Source organism: Phyllobates terribilis, unplaced genomic scaffold, assembly GCF_046119375.1.
Source record: "Phyllobates terribilis strain yellow unplaced genomic scaffold, ASM4611937v1 Scaffold_3__8_contigs__length_932513732, whole genome shotgun sequence".
Lineage (NCBI taxonomy): Eukaryota > Metazoa > Chordata > Amphibia > Anura > Dendrobatidae > Phyllobates > Phyllobates terribilis.
Genome location: NW_027362763.1, coordinates 837378594 through 837399816, shown reverse-complemented (window position 1 = coordinate 837399816; position 21223 = coordinate 837378594). Strand labels below are relative to the sequence as shown.

Here is a 21223-nt window from a genome sequence, read left to right as displayed (position 1 = left end):
TGGGCAAGTTTCTTTGTAGCGTTTGATGGTTTTTGCAACTGCACTTGGGGACACTTTCAAAGTTTGCCCAGTTTTTCGGACTAACTGACCGTCATTTCTTAAAGTAATGATGGCCACTCGTTTTTCTTTACTTAGCTGCTTTTTTCTTGCCATAATACAAATTCTAACAGTCTATTCAGTAGGACTATCAGCTGTGTATCCACCAGACTTCTGCACAACACAACTGATGGTCCCAACCCCATTTATAAGGCAAGAAACCCCACTTATTAAACCTGACAGGGCACACCTGTGAAGTGAAAACCATTTCCGGTGACTACCTCTTGAAGCTCATCAAGAGAATGCCAAGAGTGTGCAAAGCAGTCATCAAAGCAAAAGGTGGCTACTTTGAAGAACCTAGAATATAAGACATATTTTCAGTTGTTTCACACTTTTTTGTTAAGTATATAATTCCACATGTGTTAATTCATAGTTTTGATGCCTTCAGTGTGAATGTACAATTTTCATAGTCATGAAAATACAGAAAAATCTTTAAATGAGAAGGTGTGTCCAAACTTTTGGTCTGTACTGTATATATATATATATATATATATATATATATATATATTTAGAGATTTTTCTAAAGGGGACTAAAAAGTCTTCGCACAACTCAGGATGAAATGACAGCAGACGGAGGCAGGGTAGGGACCCCATGTACCTCTGTTTTGGCTCTGCCTACAGGTATAGCATTACAGTGAATGACACTGGTAATGGAAAACATTAGTAACCCTTTCTGTCTTTCATACTCCATGGAGGTCAGATAATAGGTATATTTAAACTGCTGCTGGGCTCCTTCCACTTTAAGAAAAATCAGTCGTATAGCGCCAACCACCAATAGCTTGAAGCTGGCATGCCGTCGTCGTACATTTCAGTGTGGTCGCTCCAGCTGGCGATGACATGAGAGCGGAGCTTTCCATTCTAATGTGTTTACCAGATTCTCACTGATGTTCTAATTCTTTCCCCAGAAGTTGTGTCGCCAAAGCTGCATATTTCTAATTGTCCGCAGCAATGTGAAGTTATACAGGATGTGCCGGTCTGTGGGATAAAGGAAGCATCCTAATCACACAATGGTGACGCTCTGCACCAAAGAACGCAGTGTACAGGACATGTCATTATATACAAGTCCTTATATAAATGTCTATGTCAGTAAATGAGGACACGCCAGTACAGAATAGCGGGACTTTCCTAATTGGTATCTTTAAAGTGCCTTCATAAACCTTCGGAGTCTGCCTAAGTACTGAATTTAAGGGTTTTTTCCAAAGCGCTGGATGGGGAATAGAGTAACTGGAATATTTCATGGCAGATATTCCGGTTTCCTTCCTGCACAGTACCTTGGTGTGGCTGCTTTTCAATGTTTAATAGTGAAAGCTTACATACTATAGACAAAGTCAATATAATCTTCCTGCACATCCATCGGGGCACTGCAGTGCACCTTTTATGATATCCTATACTCTGCAAATGGGAAACAGAAGTGGAAGAAACTAAACACATATATCCTGCTTACAGGGAATCCGCCGCGAGTTCGCAGTGCCGCAGGCGCCATGGCCGGCTCTATTTTCGGATCCTTTCTGCTGCTAACGGAATTGAATCCAAACTTCAAATTAGGGATGAGGAAGTTTGGTTTTAGTAATTTTGTGATGTTTTGCACACATGGGAATGCATTCAATACCTCTGATATATTCAGGAAAAAAGAAACCTCTTCCTATGAATGTGACTGCAGAGAGCACATATCCTCACTTATTGGTATGGCTGTGGTGGGAGGGTGATAACATGAAGAAAAGTCATTGTGTCATACGCCTGGGGTCACCGAAAGGCGTTAGAGGGGAAAAGAAAACCAATGCACTGTTTCCTTTGTTCTTGGCCTCCATACATATCAGATAGCTGTCAGATGAAAGATCCACTATCTCTCCCCCATGCACATGAACGCTCGGCCTGGTCGAGTGCTCCCTTGTTATCTATGAGAGACATAGAACAAATAGATCCTGAAAATCAGGAGTCGTTATCTGTCGGGCAACAGCCGGGTAACCCCCAAAATATTAGGCTGTTGGCCGATCCCGAGGATATCAGCAGGTTCGTCCATTTACTTTTGGTTTCCATCTTGCTCCCTGACTTTAGACAGGTGCTTCACCACAAATACTCTACCTAGAGCTTTCCGTCATCTAAAAGAAGAGATTCTGAGCTTCAACATACTAAAATTTAAAGAGCAACCATGGTTACATTTTTTAATAGTACATGAGAAATTAAGAAACTTTGTAATCCTATCTTATTAGAGAAATCTGCTTCTTTCTCCTCTCGGACTGATCATTCATTCTCCAAATTCTGAATTCATGGGTACAATCTATCTTCAGTGAATACAGATTTTCCCATTACTGAGATAGGAGATGGCAGTTGGTGCTCTTAAGATTCTATGGAGGAGGAGACAGGTGCTCCTAGCAATTTGTTCCTACAACTTCTAAGCAGGCCTATGTGTCTTTATGGTAACAGAGAAGAAACAAACCCTGGCCAGACTGATTATACAGTCAAATGCTATTTTATCCGTCTTCTTCATCTTGCTTACACACGGATTATATGTAGGGGACACATTTTTATAAAATGGCAATGTAGCAAAAAAGCTATTACTACAGTAAATTGAAGTCATCCCTAAAGCATCCCTGTTATTTAAGGTGTCTGCATGAAAATTAGCCCAATTTTTGACAATTATATAACTTGCAGCCTGCACTTTTCATTATTTTTCCCCTCTACATGCTCTATCTCTAAATTTGTAGTTGTTTCAGAGCAACTGGTGGAAACTAGCTGCTAATTCTGTCTCTCATATATAGCGCACAGACATGCATCCTTCCCTGTATCAGTACTGTGCTGTGTAGCTGAGAATCCAGCTCTGATGATATAAAACACTGTTACAATGCAGGAACACAGGGCTGTGTGCCTGTGCCTCTCTGTTTTTCTCTACGCCGTAGGCCAGGGTCACATGAGTGATAATTCTCTTATGTGAAAGAATCGGTTTGATTATATAAATGACACTCTGCTCAAATTCTGTCAGAGTTTGAGCCGAATGCCAGTTTACTGTGATCCGATTCTGTCACATGAGAGAACCGTATCACAGGTATGGAGAAGATGGAGAACTTAATTTCTCCATCTTCTCCATTGTCTGTGTCCGCATAAATCGGACTGTACTCTAATGACATCCGAGTGCAGTTTTCCACAAACGCATAGACTTGAAAAGGTGTGCGTGCTCCAATTTGCGAAGCACTCTATTTTTTTTTCATTCATTCATGCTGAATCGGCATGAGGAAAAGAAATAGCAGATCTGCACTGCCCCGTAGTATAACATTGGTCCGAGTGCTATCCAATAGAACATTGTATACGCTCCGATGTATACGCTTGTGTGAGCGAGCCCTAACTCTGTTCCTCCCCCTCTCCTCTTCATTGAGTTTAATAGGCAGCTGAAATGTGATTCCTTAGTGAGCTGTTACTCCCGGATGGCAGTTATTCACAGTGAATAAATAGGAATTCAGGATGCAGAGGATAGAGAAGTGGCTCGTAAGTGGAGAAAGAAGTATATTTATCTGGCAAGATATAATACAAGGTTTCATACAGTCCGCCTGTATTGTTAACTTTTTTCGCTAACAGTGACCATTTAAAAGCGGTTTTGACCCCCCTAAACTGCTATCATATCAATGTATAGGGACTAGAGAGACATTCTGAACATATCCATGAGTGCTGGCAGTACAGCCTACCTTAGAAAGATAACAACTCCCATTCAGCATGAAAATTAATTTCCAAGAAATGTCTGCTGGGCATTTCTTTAGTCCGGTCTTGGTGGCCAGCCCTGATAAACTAGGCTTCATTGACATTTCTGATGGCTCTTGAATGATCCACTGTCCCATGCAAAGAGATAGGATTGGAAGACACCAGACACTTGCCTGCTTAAGAAAGGCCTAGAGGTCAGTTAGAGCTATTAAAAGCTGTTTATCTAAAAAACTACTGCTAATACATATGGATATGTTCAGCAGCGCCTCACTACCCTCTATACAGTAGTGATCAGGGGAGGGCAAAGCTGCTGACACCCTGAAGCCGGGGTCACAGTAGTGTATAGCATTGGATGCGATATGCTAATGACACTCGGCTCCTGCTCTGCTGTGAGTGTGATCAGAGTGTCAGTGCTCTGTGCTGCGATCCTCTCACATCAGAGAATCACAGCACAGCTGCGGAGGAGACGGAGAAAGTCATTTCTCCATCGCTTCCATTGCCGACATCTGCGGGAATCGCACTGCACTCGGGTGACATTCGAGTGCAATCCGATGTTCCACTTACACCCATAGACTTGTATGGGTGAGTATGAGCCCATTCTCGGATGCAATCAATTGTTTTTTTATGCCAAATCGCCATGAGAAAATAATTGCAGATCTGACCTGCCCCATAGAATAACACTGGTCCGAGTGTTATGTGATGTTTTATCGCATGGCACTCGGCCGTGTTATACGCTCATGTGAGCGAGCCCTTAGGCTGTCATCACTATCTCATTAGTGCAGCCTCAGGCTTTATTTTCATAGTGTCACCAAGTTGAAGTGTAGGTTAGATATTTATTAGGGATTTAAATATTTGTTACATAGTCATACAGTTCATATTTATCATTCTGAATATTGTCCTTCCAGTTCTGATGTTCTGTAAGTTGTCATCCATTGTTTTTGAATGGTTGGTTACTCAGCATTCTGCAAGCACCATAGGTGCTGGACCTTACTTTTCTTTCATTTCTAGCTCGAGCCAGTGGCCAGTGGTTTCTGCCGTAAACTGAAAGCCTGCCTCTATATTATACCTGTATGGAGTTTGAGAGGAGAGCAGAAAAAAAGACATTGGGATATGTGCAAACTACTCCTTTTTCAAGCAGGTCCATTCCATAACCCGCCTGAAAAAGAGCTAAATAAATACTGAAATGTAAAAACATTTTGCTGTGTACATGTTCTGTCTTTGGAGCAGTTTCTCTTAACTGCCTCACGTTTTCAAAGAGGCAAAGCGGATAAAAAAGTGACCTGGCCCTTCTTCAGGCGGCTTAGACTTCACAACTTTATATTGTACAAGTAAAAATAAAATGCCGACAGCAAAGACATTGCGAAAAGACAACCGAAAAGACTCTACCGTTTCCTGGAGAGTCTTTTGCTTGAAAAATCTAAAAGATGTCGTGTGCACACAACTTTAGCAGCTGCTACTTTAGAGTGATTTTTTTTTAGGGTAAAAACAGCATCATTTTTAAGTTGTGGTAGTTTGAAAGTGATTTGCAGATTGCCTATTTATCAGATAATCTATCAAATCAGATTAATCACTTTTCAACCATATAACATAAATTTACATCTTGGCATAGGGCTTGTATAGAGCAGGCTCAGTTACAGAGCCTGCACCATATCTGGCAGATGCCAGCTGTGTTACAAAGCCAGCGTCTGAGGGACCTTTGATCGGTGCTCTGTAACCATTTAAATGCATGTCAATTACAGTCAAGTATTTAAAGAGGGAGATTGCTGGTGCGTAAGTGCATCGGTTCCCATTGGCCTCCCCACTACACAATTGCAGGGTGCCGATGGGTTACTCTGGCTACCATGTGTAAATGGGCAGATCACTTGCCCTCTAGAGGGGAGGCTCAGGAATCTCTTACCTTCCGGGATCCCCAACGACTTTTGATTAGTCGGCCGGCATGATTTCATCTGTGCGCCTCAATGATGATGTTGCACCAGCTCGGCTAATAAAAAGTCGCACCAGTGATTTCGGATGATAAGAGATTTGTGAGCCTCTTGTCTAGTGGTCAGAGACTACTGATGTGGCTGATGGACTGGAGTCCTGCAAATCGATCTGTCCATCTCTGCTGCTTTGTTCATCCTCCTTTGAGGCTCAACCTCAATTTGACCATATGCTGCAGTAATGCAGTAGATACAGTAGTATAATCATAGGCTCAAGTCCCCTACAAGGAATTTAACAATAAATACATAAAAAAAAGTTTTAAAAAATAAAAATGTTTTGAAAAAAAAATAACAATTTAAATCACCTCCCTTTTGTCAGTTGAAAATAGTAAACAGCATATTTAGTATTATTTGTCATGTCCATAAAAGTCCAAGTTATCAAAATATAAAATTATACGCCAAAAATAAATAAAAATTAAAACCCCAGAATTGTTTTGGTTGCCACACTTCCACTAAAAATGCAATAAAAAGTGATCAAAACATATGTACCCCAAAATGGCATTGATAAAATTGTCAGCTTTGCGTGTACAAAATAATCCCACACGCCGCTCCATTTATTTAAAAATAAAGAAATTTATGGGTCTTAGAAAATGGTGACACAAGCCCGCATTTTTTTTTGCAAAGTTCTTCCATATTTTTTTTACCACTAAATAAAAAAAAAATAACCTTATAAGTTTGGTATCACCATAGCCATACTGACCTGAAGAATCATATTGCCAGGTCATTTTACCATATAATAAATGCTGTCAAAACACCCAAAAAACAATGGTGGAATTGCTTTTTCTTCACTATTTTACCCCCACTTGGACTGTTTTCCTGTTTTTCAGTTCACTGTAAAGTGAACAATGTCATTCAAAACAGCAACTTGGCCCCCCTAAAACAAGAAAACATAAAACAAGTTATGGCTTCTGGAAGAAGGGGAACAATAAACGAAAACACAAAAATGGAAAATCGCCGTGTCATGAATGGGTTAAGTTGCCCAAAAATACCGTGATCTTGTAAAAATGGATAATGTGCAAAAGTTTAAATCTTGCAAAAACACAAAGTTAAAATGATCCCATTTCCACAAGGGAGATGATCTGTGTGTCCACTAGATGGAGAAAGACAGCAGGAGACGTTACTGCAAGCAAAGCTGTGAGGAAGCTCTATGCACAGGGGTTGGGAACTTGGGTACAAGACTGAATATGCATTTTGTCTGAATTCTCCCTATTGTTTTCCCTATATTAAGGATACTCGCCCACGATTTATGGTCCTGACTCGTATCACATCTTGGCAGTGCCTAGGAATGTGCACTTGTTCAGACAACAACGAACCTGTGACATGAACCGTGCTGCCGGAACCACCAGCAGGATGAATCAGACACCGACTCCTGCATTACAAACCAGCAACACATTAGTGCACATTAATGTCAAAGACTCAGCTAAAGTGATGGAATAAAGCATGCACTCCATCGGCAAAAAGTTAGAACACCAACTGACATCGGATCAAGTCTAGAAAACCCCATAATGTGCTCCAATGCCAAGTCATTTTTCTGTCTGCCACCGGAGCTGCAGAAATACAGTATAATAGAAACTCCACCCTGATTAGATTAGATGGGGAGTCAGTGATACGAAACTGGGTGTAATAGTCATTTTAAGAACCCCAGAGACAAACTTGAATGTTGCTATTTATTTCCACAGCATTGAAAAGGAGATGGAGAAGAACATATTGGTCGAAAAGAAAGCTTTTCTTCGCGACTCAGGGTATGAAAGCGTGGCCTACAAGCCCAGCATCTTGGATAAACTTCTCCATACTCATCCCGTGTGGCTTCAGCTTGGTCTGAGTGATGACAAGGTCCAAGACGTCCTCCAAGATCAGCCTCCGGGGGTATGTGCAGGTTCATGGTCATTCTACTGATCATCCTGATAGTATTGACCTCTTGTTCTTTTATTGGATTAGAGACGCAATGAGGAGATTTATCATCACATTTATTATTGCAAATGGCTTCTTATTCATCTGGGAATGGCTTATCTTGTGCTATATTCAGACCCATGATTGGAACACTGTATATGAAATATCAGAATGATGTCTATTTAAGGCATGGAAACTATTTACAAATCATAAGGGGCCATAGCAAAAAAATAAAATGGGACCTATTTCCTCCTGAGAACCAAATTGATCACCTCTGCCAGCCAAGAAAGGTGACATATGACTGATGACTAGATAGACTTCAGGACGTCAGAGTACTGCTTTATTAAATAGGGAGTTGATTAACCTTATAATATATCTGTAAAGAGCTTTATTTGCCTGATAAAGAGATCAATTGCAAACTTCTCTTGCTTTCCTAGACAAGTGTATGAGTGACATATAGACTTCTTGGAAGCATGCTGTCACCACTAGGGGGTGCAAACAGCATGTGGATTTATACAACTAGTATTAACTTCAGAAGGACCTGTAAAGAGCTTATAGGGCCCCCTAGGGGCAAAAGCAGAAGAAGGTTTTGAGTGTGTATTAGCAAGCTGTGTAAGTGTAGTGTAGGCCTTCTTCCCCTAGGAATACCAAGCAGCTGCATGGCAACCCAGTCTGAGCTGCAGAATGTAGCTTGTTCATAGTGGGAACAAGAAGTCTAGTTTATGTATTGATAACATGCTAGGAATAGAGCAAGACTGGTCTAAAGCATTTAAGGGCTTAAAGAGGACCTTTTACTAAATGTTTAGTGTTGAACTGGACACAGGATGTAATAGTGGCTGCAGAGCAGAACAAAATTATTTTTTTTTGTTATTTTGCTTCTTCGTTGCAGAGATATTAGCAATCAAAGTGTTTTGCCCTTAATGAGTTAATTTTCCATAAGTCCAAGCTGGTGTTATCTGATAGTTTTCACTGGGGTGTGTTTTTTCTCTGTGTATGATGTTGACCAATCATAAGCAGGCAGCAACACTCGAAAGGAAAGAAGAACACGCCCCACCGTAGCATAGTGCAGGTTTCTCAGTGTGTGAGATTTAATGATACAGCCCTGATCTCATGGTCTAACCTCCTGTGTGGGGAGGGGCAGTACGGCTGAGTTTAGCTGTGTCACATTACAAACCCTTCCATCAGCTCTCCTGAGTACGGAGTCTGTCAGTAATCACAATTCTGTCTCGCACACTGAGAACCCTGCTTTAAGCTATGTGCGAGCGTGTTCTTCTTTCCTTTAAGTGTTCCTGCCTGCTTATGATTGCTCACCATCTTACAGGGATATGAAGCACAAGCCCCCAGTGAAAACTATTTGATGACACCCAGTTGTACTTTTAAAAAAGTTAACTCATTAGTTAACTCATAATTTGATTGCTAATATCTCCATAGTGGACAGGCAAATTTAAAAAGAAAAACTAAAAATATTTTATTCTTCTTTGCAGTCACTATTACATCATGTGTCCAGTACAACAAGAAAAATTTGGTGAAAGGTTCTCTTTAAGAATTAGAGAAGATAGCCATTTTATATAGAATCTGATGGAACTGAAATCGCACAGAAAATCTAGTGTGGATAGAGGGGTGTTCTGCTCCTAGAATCCGGAGAGTTTTCGGAGTACGTTCCAGTTGACGCATGTCCCATTTCTGTACAGACACGCCATGTGCATAGCATATATGTCGCCTCCTATAGCCAAGTTCTGTTGTGTAGCACCTGCTACTTGCAAATGTTAACAATTTTGGGAATACAATGGAGCATTATTAAAAGTGAGAATTCCCTCTGGATGGACTTTATGACATTTCCGGCCCTGGACAGCTGCAGCTATAGCACTGCACACACAATATCAGCTGGCTGCACTATTTTTAAGAAAAGCAAATGTCCCCCTGGAGCTCTCTGCACCTTCCCAATGTGCCCAGAGTCCTGATGACCTCTGCAGAATAGGTGATTCTGTTTGTGAACTTCAGTCGAACCTTTGAGGCTACTGGATGTTGTGGGCTGAAATTGTGCTGAGCTGTCGAGGGTAGAATTGAGCTTGGCTCTCGTTACTCTTGGAGCGTTCTGGATTGGGCTGGACTCTTGCCATTCATTTCTTCTCTCAAGGAAATTTCCACCCTCTTGATAGAAATTTTGCTCCATTATTATTCATACAATCTAGAATATACAGAGTTGTTCCCGTTCCCACAAGTAAATCTTAAAATATATCTTACGGAAAAATCTTTTATCTGTAAGGACGCAGTCAGACGGCCGTATAAATCGGACCGCAGTGCTCGGACTGGCCGAACCCGAGTGTGACAGCTGTATAGAAATATATGAAGCTGTCACACTCTGGTCAGGACAGCTGCCGGCCAGTCCGCGCTTTGCAGTCCAACCTCGGTCCAATTTATACAGCTGTCTGACTGCGCCCTAAGGGTTAGGTATAAAACAATCTTTTTTTTTAATGTTTTATTTCTCTGTTTTTCTGTAAACCGGACAAAAAAAATCATCCAAGCCATTCATCTCTATGATGATTACAAGACTAGGACCTTAGGACCTGATCCTCTGAATGTCACATACAGTAACTTTATCCAACATAACACTGAGCATCCTTGGATGGAAGATTTTATTTAGGTTTAAAGCCGATCTGTCACCAGATTTCACAATGCAAGCTCTACACATTATTACACAGATCTGGTAGACCTGAGGAAGCTGGTGTAATTACTGTGGAAATCCGTATCAGAATGGTAATATAATCCTGATATTAGGATGACTCCAGCTATAGAATTAAATAGCTCATAACTGCAAGTCTCTGCTCGCCCAGCCTGACTGACAACTGCAGCTTGTACTGAGCAGTGTGAGGTCTCAGCAGCAGGAGGGACACTGTAGATCTGTCAATCAGGCTAGGTGCCAATAATGTCTGTAAAAGTGTCTGAATTGTAAAGCGTTGCGGAATATGTTCGCTCTATATAAATAAAAAGATTATTATTATTATATAGGTGAGCAGAGATTGAGTTAAACTTTCAGAACTATTCTGACATGGATTTTCAGGGTAAATACATCAGCCTCATGAGGTAAATGCAGTTTGTACTGTAAAACCTGGAGAGAGATCCGTTTTAAGCTATAACTTGGCACAGAGAAACCATGCCAATTATTGCAATAGTGAATAGACATGTTGGCAGCGGTGAGTCACTGCAGTATATACAATGTTTTATCTTGCATACACAAGTTAGCTGACTGGCTTTCCTCCAGCCTCAACAGTCACAAGTGTACATGACTGTATGGAAAAAGCAACTTTATCAGTAGGTGTTTTCCTGGTATTTCTGCATTGATATATTAATATGATGACTCTTGTACAAAGAAGAATCCAAACTTTGAATATGAGATATAGTAGAGATGCCCGTATATTTAGAACTTGTGAGCCACATTCAACTTTACGTGACAGTCGGAAGCCACTCTGAAGTCACTAATATTACAATATTATATATGGAGGAAATAATGATATTTTATTTTTCAGTTACCTAAGGGTAAGTATGTACAGTACATATGGTAAAAGCTCATGGCTTCTATGATTAGCCTCACAGTAGGGGTTGTGAACCACATAGTGTTCCCGACATTTGTTTGTGATATTTCCGATATCGAGGATGCAAAATTTAGGATGATTAATTTCTTATGTTAAAGTGAGCTATTTTTAGTATAAACTTATAATATGTATGTTGACAGTCATATTGGTAATATTATGTCATGCACCAGATGTGTCATTCCTTAGAGGGAATCTGTCAGCAGGTTTTTGCTACCTCATCTGAGAGCAGTATAATGTAGGGAAAGAGAAACTGAATCCAATGATGTATCACTTAGATTACTGGGTGCAGTTGTTTTCACAAAATCAGATCATTTAGATTTAGCAATGAAGCAGAGCTGAGAAAACTAACCCCGCCCACACCAAGCTCTGTATATGCAATGTCCATAGACAGTGAGCTGCCTATCAAAGGAGGGGGCGGAGTTGGATCCAAGAGCTCCTGGTGCTAAAATTAGCATTGCAGGCAAACAAAACCACTGAGCTTGATAAGAGAGGCATCACTGAAATCTGTGTTTTAACCCCTTCCTCATGCTGTCTGCAACACCTAGCAAAAACCTGCTGACAGATTCTCTTTAAATCTTCTTTAAACCCGACATATTCCAAGATGTCATAGTTATCTGAATCTTTTCCACCTCTTGGACGCTTAACTATGGGGAGAACCAGAGCTGTATTAATCACAGAGAAAGGAAGTAGTGGTCTCTCAATACTAGTTTAAAGACTTATACAGAATATTAGATGTTTGACATCTGTTCATTAGTAATCGTACCTAAATCGCTATTTTGTTGAATTTGCTCCCTAACAGACCTTTTTGGTGCGTAAGTCTTCAGCTCTCCAGAAGAAAGTCATTTCACTTCGGGTTCCAGAAGAGTTTGGATCTTGGTTCCAAGAATTTGTGATTAGGGAAAGTTCATACAGTAAGTGAAACATTTCCCTTATCCTCCTAAATATCAATTACTAATGATTTTTGTTGTTTTTTTTAAATCCGAACGTTTCTTTATTTGTTTTTACGGGTCATCAGTTTTTACAAATTAGGACACTGAAAAAAAGCATATAAACCTATGAAATATAAAATTGGTGCCGTATTATATTGCTGGTCAGATACTTGCAGCAGCATCTACCCCAAATGCTTGTTATAAGATATCACTTAATCTATATCATGAAATAAAAAACCGGTTGATTTTCGAAAAACTTTCAGTATTACAAATGCAGCATTTAAAGGGAACCTGTCACATCATTTTGCCCCACTAATCTGCCCCCATTGCCGTATAAGTCATGTAATGTGCATTCCTAATATATTTCTGTAAAGCTATATGCTCGAGTATATATAAATACTACAACACTTTTAATCTTTAGTCACCTTCTCTGTAAATCCCTGACTTTTAGTAATGTGGGTGGTGTTGGATATTGTCTCAGGAACACTTCTCCGCCTAGTAGTTACTCCCACCACAATGTTATTGATGACCTGGATTGCCATGATGTTATGCCACTCTTAGAGGACTTCCATTGGCTGCGTGATGACAGCTAGCCCTATGGGCATGTGCACCTTACATCCATCTTTATTTACGATCTTCACGTGTTCTGGAAGCCGTACACACAGCTTCAATGCTCATGGGGAGCAGGCTGTTAGCGCACAAGGGATTACCTCAAAGAGTGGCGTGAGTCCATCAATCAAACTGTGCTGGCTGTGAGTACTGGGCAGAGGAGCATGACTGAGCCAATATACAGCGCTATATCACTAGAGGCCAGGGATGTACATAATAAGGGGCTAAAGGTTAAAAGTGTTTTTTACTGTTATACTTGGACATTTAGCATTACACAAATATGTTGGGGATGAACATTACATGACCTATTCAGCAATGGGTGCAGTTTAGTGGGGCAAAATGATCCAAGAGGTTCTCTTAAAATGCTGGAGAATTGTACATGGCAAGTTCTAAGGCATAAAATAAGGCCATGGTAGATTTTTGCACTATGGCTGAGGCAGTTGAAAGTGCAAAACTAGGTAATACACACAAGAAATGATAAAAAGGAGTTGTTCACAATGTGTGTTAGTTTGCAGATAAAAAACAGATTTGTAGAAATCCAGCAGAAAATATTTCCTTATGATCTGTTCCATTTTTTGCTGGGGAATGATTCAGGAGGAGAGGCTTGATGACATAGGGGCAAAGGTTGATCTGTGCCGTACCGCAGATTAGGCATTGAAAATTATGGCATTTGGCATTGGAAATGTTACCCCTTAGATACCGGTCTGATGCTTCTCACCCAGCCAAACCAGAACGCACACTGTGCACTGACGAGGGGCAGTACCCCGAAAAACAGTGTCTGCAAATTGACTTTTTGGTTCTGGCTTATATCCTAAGTCATGTGACAAGGCTCGTTAAAGGGTCAATATTGACGTTTAGGCTGTGTGCCCACGATGCGTTTTTGGTGCGTATTTTGGTGCGTATTTGCAGCGCATAAACGCTCCAGAAACGCATTGCATACCTTATCCCATGACTTCCTATGACATTCTACAAGTTCTGTGCACATGGTCCGTATTTTTTCTGCGCAGATTTTACTCGACCAATTCTTGTGCGTTTCTGCATGTGTATTTACCTATACAATGCATTGGAAAAACGCATGGCAAATACACATGCAAATACGCGTAAAAAACGCATGCGTTTTTCTGCCAAGGAGATGCAGAAATGCTCAGGAAAATTTCTGCTTCATTTCTGCATCGTGGGCACTAAGCCTTAGGATTGCTACTTCCTGTAGGTGGCACTAGAGTTCTAGTCCTCTTCCTCTCTGAAGAGACAATTTGCATCTAGATCTCCAAATGACGTGATTGATGGTCTCAGAAGCTTTCCGTAGCTTGATGACCCGGGGGTCATCATGACGACCCCGGGTCACCACGGTAACGGTCGGGGGCACCGATCTGAAGGCTGAAGGAGTTCCCGTCCCTCTGCCTGCCTCCTGAATGCTGCGATCGCGAGCAATTGCAGCATTTAGGTAGTTAACAGCCAGGGACGGCACTGACACTGCTCCTGCCTTTTAGTGCAGGAGCTCAGCCACCGGCAGCGCTGAGCTCCTGCTCTGATCGGGCAGGAGAAACTGATAATTCAGCATTTCCTGCGCGATCATGCTGTGATCGGTCAGTCAGATTGACTGACCGATCACAACGATCTGGGTGCGGGGACCGCCGGCATGGGTCCCTGCACCCCTTCTCGTGCCGCTCAGCTGTCTGTGACAGCTGTCGGCACGGAACGGTCACTGCGTGTTTACACTCAGTGACAGTTTAAATGCATGATGGGGATAACCTGTCCTGGTTCGGGAACTGACACCCAGCCCTGACGGGCTATCCCCGTCATTGAACGTAATGGGGTTAAAGGGAATTTGTAGCCAGGTTTTTGCTACCCCATATGAGAGCAGCATAATGTAGGGACTGAACCTATGATTCCCGCGATGTGTCACTTACTACAGGTTGGGTGCAGTTTTCACTGGCTGGCATATTTTTGGCTCTGAACCAAATGATGTTAGCAGAGACGCTTTATGCTGTGTACAGTTCTTCCGCCTATGAACATGCCTCAGACAAGATTTTCTGTGATGTCTCTTTTAGGTTTTGTCCAAACACAACTAAATGTTGAACAGTCATTAGCGAATATCTAAACCTGGCATAGTAAACCTATGATTCTTGGGTCTATGTGCCCCAGCTTGACTAATGAATGGATAGTGTAAAATAACAATGGCGCCTACACACTGATTTACTGTTGTTTGCATTCTAACTATCAGACTGACTTTGTGAGATCATATAAGGTTTTGTTTTCCATCAACATAAAGCAGCTTCAATACTTTTGCACAACCCACGGACTATGGAAACGATATGTAATATTTATCAGCTTAAGTAATAGGTGGAGAAGCCTTGGACTACTATCTGGTAGCACTTTGTAATACCTAGCATTTGAAATTGTCTCCATAACTGTATGAAGATGCAATGTGTGACATGTGTGAGCCCACTCCCCTGAAAGAAAAGCAACCAAACACATAAATGGACTCCAGATGCTTTACTCTTGTATAAGGCTATGTGCCCACGTTGCGGACCTGAAGCATATTTTTTACGCTTCTCCCTGGCGGGAAAATCACATGCGGATATTACATGCGGTTTTCCCGCCAGGTAGAAGCGTTTGTGAGGCGTCTTTGCATGCATTTCCGCATGCGGGTTATCAAGCACTTCTCCAAGCATCACTTGGAAAAGTGCTTGACAACTTGTTCAGAATGGTAAAAAATAAAAAAATAAACTTTATACTCACCTTCTGATGCATTCTCTGCCCCGTCCGGAGTCTTGAGCGGCTCACGCTGTTGTGTGCAGGACCTGCGGTGACATCATTGAGTCATGTGATGGGTCACATGACTCAATGACGTGGCAGGTCCTTCAGACAACAGCGCGACGGAGGGAAAACATCAGAAGATAAGTATAAACTTTATTTTATTCTTTTTTTTTACAGGTTCTTTGGTACCCAGGTCTGGATGAGAGTCTCCTCTCATCCAGACTTGGGTACCATCCGCACATTGATTCCGCTGCGCTTCCGCAAAATTAATGAACATGCTGCGGATTTTTGACCGCAGCATATACGCTGCGGAAAAATCCGCAGCATGGGCATTGACATTGCGGAATGCCATTGGGGACCATGGGGTGCGGATATACATGCGTTTTTCAAGCGTTTACGCTGCGGAAATTCCGCAGCATATACGCTTGAAAAACGCTACGTGGGCACACAGCCTAAGGGTATGTGCCCACGATGCAGAAATGAAGCGGAAAATTTCTGCAGCGTTTATGCATGTTCTTGGCAGTCAAAAACGCTTGCAGATTTTACATGCGTTTTTGACGCGTTTTTACATGCGGATTTGACTTGCGTTTTTCAAATGCATTGGGACCTCAAATCCACATGCAGAAATGCACAAATAATGGACATGCTGCAGATTTTTCCGCAAGGAAAATCTGCTGCGGAAAATTCCGCAGCACGGGCACAGAACGTGCAGATTTTCATTGGGGATCATGGGGCACGGATTACCAAGCGTTTTGCAAGCGTTTACGCTGCGGAAATTCTGCATCAAAAACGCTTGAAAAACGCATAGTGGGCACACAGCCTAACACAGCACTCATAGTAGCACTCACCTGTTCTTCTCCAGACAATTATCATAGAAAATAACTTTACTCCAATCTACTGCAGTGAAATCCATTTGCTTCTGCAGAATTTCAGATTGTCCTTGATGTTTTCGTGGAGATAAGTGGCTTGTTTGTCACCCTTCTTTACACAAGGCAATCTCTAAAAGCCTTTGCCTTACTTTGCATGCAGTTGCACTGACACCTGCCTGCTGCCATTCCTGAGCAATCTCTGCACAGTTGCTAAATCCTCATTAGTAATCGGTTCTTGCACTTGCTGGATTTTCTTCACACTTTGAAGCCTTCTTCACAGCAACTGAACCTCTCTCTTTTAAATTCTTGATGATCTGATAATTTGTTGATTTAAGGGTAATCTTACAAGCAGCAATGTCCTCTCCTGTAAAGCCCTTTTGATGCAAAGCAATGATGACTGCATGTGTTTCCTTGGAGTTAACTTGGTTAACAAAGAAGATAATGATTTCTAGCACCAGCCCCCCTTGTAAAGCAACCAGCCTTCTCTTATAATTCAATCAGCATGGCAGAGTGAGATCTTCTGCCTTGTATTTGTTAACACTTTCTCCTGAACTAACAAGAAGATCATTGAAATTATATAAGCAGGTAACTTTTTGGCAGGGCTGAAAATCAATGTAAACGAGATTTGTGTGATTAATTTAATAGCAAGGAATGACTGCAATTTTTTGCATATCATCTGATCACTCTTCATAACAATCTTAAGTTAAAGATGCCCTGCGATGCACTATTCCCTAAACATGTGTATGTAGCTGTAATGTAGTGTCAGTTTGTTAATATACTCACCTACCACTTCTTTGGTGTCCGGCACCGTTCCTCTTCTCTTCTCAGTGGCGTCACCGCTTTTCAGACTATCCAGCTCACGCTATGGGTAAGTCAGAAGTCTCTTTTACAGTCTGAGGCTATGGAGCCTCGTTCTGTCACTTCATAGGCTTACAATGTAAAGGTCACTTCTAAGTCGCACAAAGCGCAGTGTGACTAAGAGTCTGAAGAGTGGTGACATCACTCAGAAGAGGAGCAGAACGGCGCTGGATACCGGAGAAGACGGTGAGTAGGCGATTATATTAACACACTCACATTACATACACATTTTTAGGGAAAAAAGTTAATGAGAGTGCTTCTTTAATGTAATTTGCCTACAAAAACTTGAGCAACAAATTTTGTAAAAACCAAAATTTGGGCCACAACTTTATGAAGGCCCTTTCACACAGGATGACAGAAATTATAAAGAGACAAATCGATTGTTAAAAGGGATTGCTACTTGACTTTTATTTGTAAAATGTGCCCATAGTGGTCTAAAATGAAATAAACCCGGGTATATACAGGAATCGTGCCCTCCAGCTGGGGAACGTAACGTGAGCATTGCAGCCAATCTGCAGCCACAAATGGCTACAGCAGTATTGTTCCAGAAATAGACCTAGAAGACTGTCTCTTCCAGATCACTTTCAATGTCATTGCTGCAGCCAATCAGTGGCTACTAATTCTGTCCCCATACAGCGTGCGTATTGTCACCAGTAGTGTTGAGCGAGTATGTTCTGTTCCGAGTATGCTCGGGCCGAGCTCCGAGTATTTACAGCTGCTCGGTGATATGGTTGAATCGCTCCCATGTGCATGATTTGCAACTGTTTGACAGCTTTATTACATGTGAGGAATGTGTAAGAAATAGACATTCCTCACAAGTAATAAAGCTGTCAAACAGTCGCAAATCATGCACACGGGAGTGATTCAACCATATCACCGAGCAGCTATAAATACTCGGAGCTCGGCCCGAGCATACTCGGACAGAACATACTCGCTCAACACTAGTCACCAGGCAATCCCTGCTAGCACATAGTGATGTGCTGCCATCAACAACGATTTGTAGAAACTATTCAACTAACAGACGAGCATGATGGCATGCTTACAAAATCAAATCATTTTTATTGAAAAACTCCAAATACAGATTTTCCATCTTTCAAATAACATGAATGACATAATAATTCCATAGTATAACACATACACAAAGTATCACAACTTCAGATCTCTAACCCACCCTAAACCCAAATTCCAATATTCCAGAGAGGATTATTTTTATTTTCAGAGCAGTTCCAGAATAACGGAGTATAAAATTTGTCGAAGTGGGGAGAAGGAGGACTAACAATTAAGGGATAGCAGCAGAAATATTCTGTCTCTAATTGGAAGATTTGTGGGCCGCCCTTGAGTATCCAACCAAGGACTCCATATTTATTTATTTTACTCCCTTATATAGCGCCATTAATTCCACAGCCCTTTACAGACATTATGGGCACTGTCCCCATTGGGGCTCACAATCTAGATTCTCCATCGGTATGTCTTTGGAGTGTGGGAGGAAACCTGGAGAACCCAGAGGAAGCCCACGCAAACACAGGGAGAACATATAAACTCCTTGTAGATGTTGTCCTTGGTGCGATTTGAACCCAGGACCCAAGCGCTGCAATGCTAACCACTGAGCCACCGTGCTGCTCCATTACTTTTCAAATTAGCGAATAGAGTTACGTTTATGATAGACTCCCCATTCATACCAGATTATATTGTTTATCTTTCGCTTTAGCTCTCCAATAGTTGGAGGTTGTGTTTCTAACCAGTGAAATGCAAGAAGTTAAGAAGTTTACGTGCTTGAAATAAGATACAAGAGATACCTATGAATAGGGGCAAGTTGGGATCCACTTCATCTTCAAATAATCCCAATATGCATATTCGGGGATCTGTTAACAATTTCACTCCATACACCCTTTCTATCAATGGCCTATCTGTCTACATTTTCACATCATATGCATCGGATGTGCCTCATCAATCCCACATCTAGGGCATTTTGCATCATGGTGATACCCTACCTTGTGTAAAAAGCTTGGAGTTTTGTACACTCTGATTAAATATAGTTGAGAGAGCCATTGGGCCTTATAGGGAGACAATTTGGGAACAGTTCTAGAATCTCTCTCCATTGCTCCACCGATATAGAGCCTGCATCCGCCTCCCATTTAGCTTTAACTTTAAGAGGGTGACTATCCAGTTGGGATGACAATAGGCATTTATAGATGGTTGAAATTAAACCCTTTGTATGGCCTTTAGAAGCAATACTATTTGTTAGGGGTAGGGATTAGGGGACCCATGGATGTCCAGGTTCTGGTACCCAACCTGAACTTTAGTCCAAAGTTCGGTTTGAGTATCAAAGATGTGCCCGAACTTGACCTAGAACCCGAACCCCATTGAAAACAATGGGGACCCGAACTTTGGATCTGGAAAAAAAAGTCTCTCTGTTTCCCTTCTTGCAACAGACTTCCCCAAGAACTCCGAACTTTGCAGCGCACTTCCTGCAAAAACTCCATGTTCGGCATTTAGCTCTGGACACTAACTGTCCGGTTCAAACCCTGAACTTTTATGTTCATCTCTAATTAGGGGATGATGTTGTATGCTAAAATCCGTCAGACCCGATTGAGATGAAAGAGCAGGGAACGAGCATTCTTATGAATATATTTGTATATTTTTCCTTTTTGCATCTATTTTTGTTATAATTTTGATTAAGTTTTTTTGCCATTGAAGTGAGGAAATGTGAGCATAGAGTTGTCTCCACACAAGAGAGCGGAATAAATTTAGACGTGTAAATGCAAATTTCCTAACCTCCCATTTGCTAGTATGGCGCATCTGGCTGCCGTGATCAAACCAGTAAACATCCTGTGTCAAGTGGCCCCAATACTACTCCAGAATACTGCCAGCACCACATTAGTATGGACAAAGTCAGACTGAGCTGAGGATCATGTGAGTCCTTGGTTTTGTTTTCTAACTTCTTCATTGTGCAACTCGGATTTGTTTTGACCCATTTTTCAAGGATGAGTGAATGTTCCAGGAATGAGGAAAAAGGACATAAATTCCCGGCTCCTTATATTTAGCTGAATTACTCTGCTGGCAAAGAAATGTGCGCGGCACAGTTGTTTTCAATTAGAAGAACACTGCTTTGTTTGATAGTTGCAAAACATTACTGCTTACTCTGTGCAGAAAAACACCAGGATCTGATTTAACCTCGTGTTGTTTGTGGTCTTATATGGTGTCCATTATCTTTTGTCTCCCCAGCTTTTTCCTTGGAAGGATCTGGAATCAGCTTTGCGGATGTCTTTAGGCTTGTCGCTTTTTACTGCATCAGCAGGTAAGATACATTTGAATCTACCTATGGTATATTAAGACACCCACATACAGTACAGACCAAAAGTTTGGACACACCTAATTTAAAGATTTTTCTGTATTTTCATGACTATGAAAATTGTACATTCACACTGAAGGCATCAAAACTATGAGTTAACACATGTGGAATTACAGTTACATGAAAAAGTTTGGGCACCCCTATTAATCTTAAGCTTAATGTTTTATAAAAATTGATGTTTTTGCAACAGCTATTTCAGTTTGATATATGTAATAACTGTTGGACACAGTAATGTTTCTGCCTTGAAATGAGGTTTATTGTACTAACAGAAAATGTGCAATCTGCATTCAAACAAAATTTGTCAGGTGCATAAATATGGGCACCCTTATCATTTTCTTGTTTTAAATACTCCTACCTACTTTTTACTGACTTACTAAAGCACTTTTTTTGTTTTGTAACCTCACTGAGCTTTGAACTTCATAGCCAGGTGTATGCAATCATGAGAAAAGCTACTTACAGTGGCCACCTGCAAGTTGTTCTCCTGTTTGAATCTCATCTGAAGAGTGGTATCATGGGCTCCTCAAAACAACTGTCAAATGATCTGAAAACAAAGATTATTCAACATAGTTGTTCAGGGGAAGGATACAAAAAGCTGTCT

The 21223-nt window shown here is 41.3% G+C and overlaps 1 protein-coding gene across 3 annotated transcripts in view; it reads left to right on the top strand.

Annotated features, from left to right (window-relative positions):
- The window catches only part of RIN2 (Ras and Rab interactor 2), a 175333-nt gene that overhangs the window by 114042 nt on the left and 40068 nt on the right, over positions 1-21223 (top strand). For all 3 annotated transcript variants that reach the window (XM_073672468.1, XM_073672467.1, XM_073672466.1), the window contains 3 exons: positions 7445-7631; positions 12048-12159; positions 20499-20571. In XM_073672468.1, coding sequence (XP_073528569.1) covers positions 7445-7631; positions 12048-12159; positions 20499-20571 — 372 coding nt within the window. The remainder of the gene's footprint in view (positions 1-7444; positions 7632-12047; positions 12160-20498; positions 20572-21223) is intronic.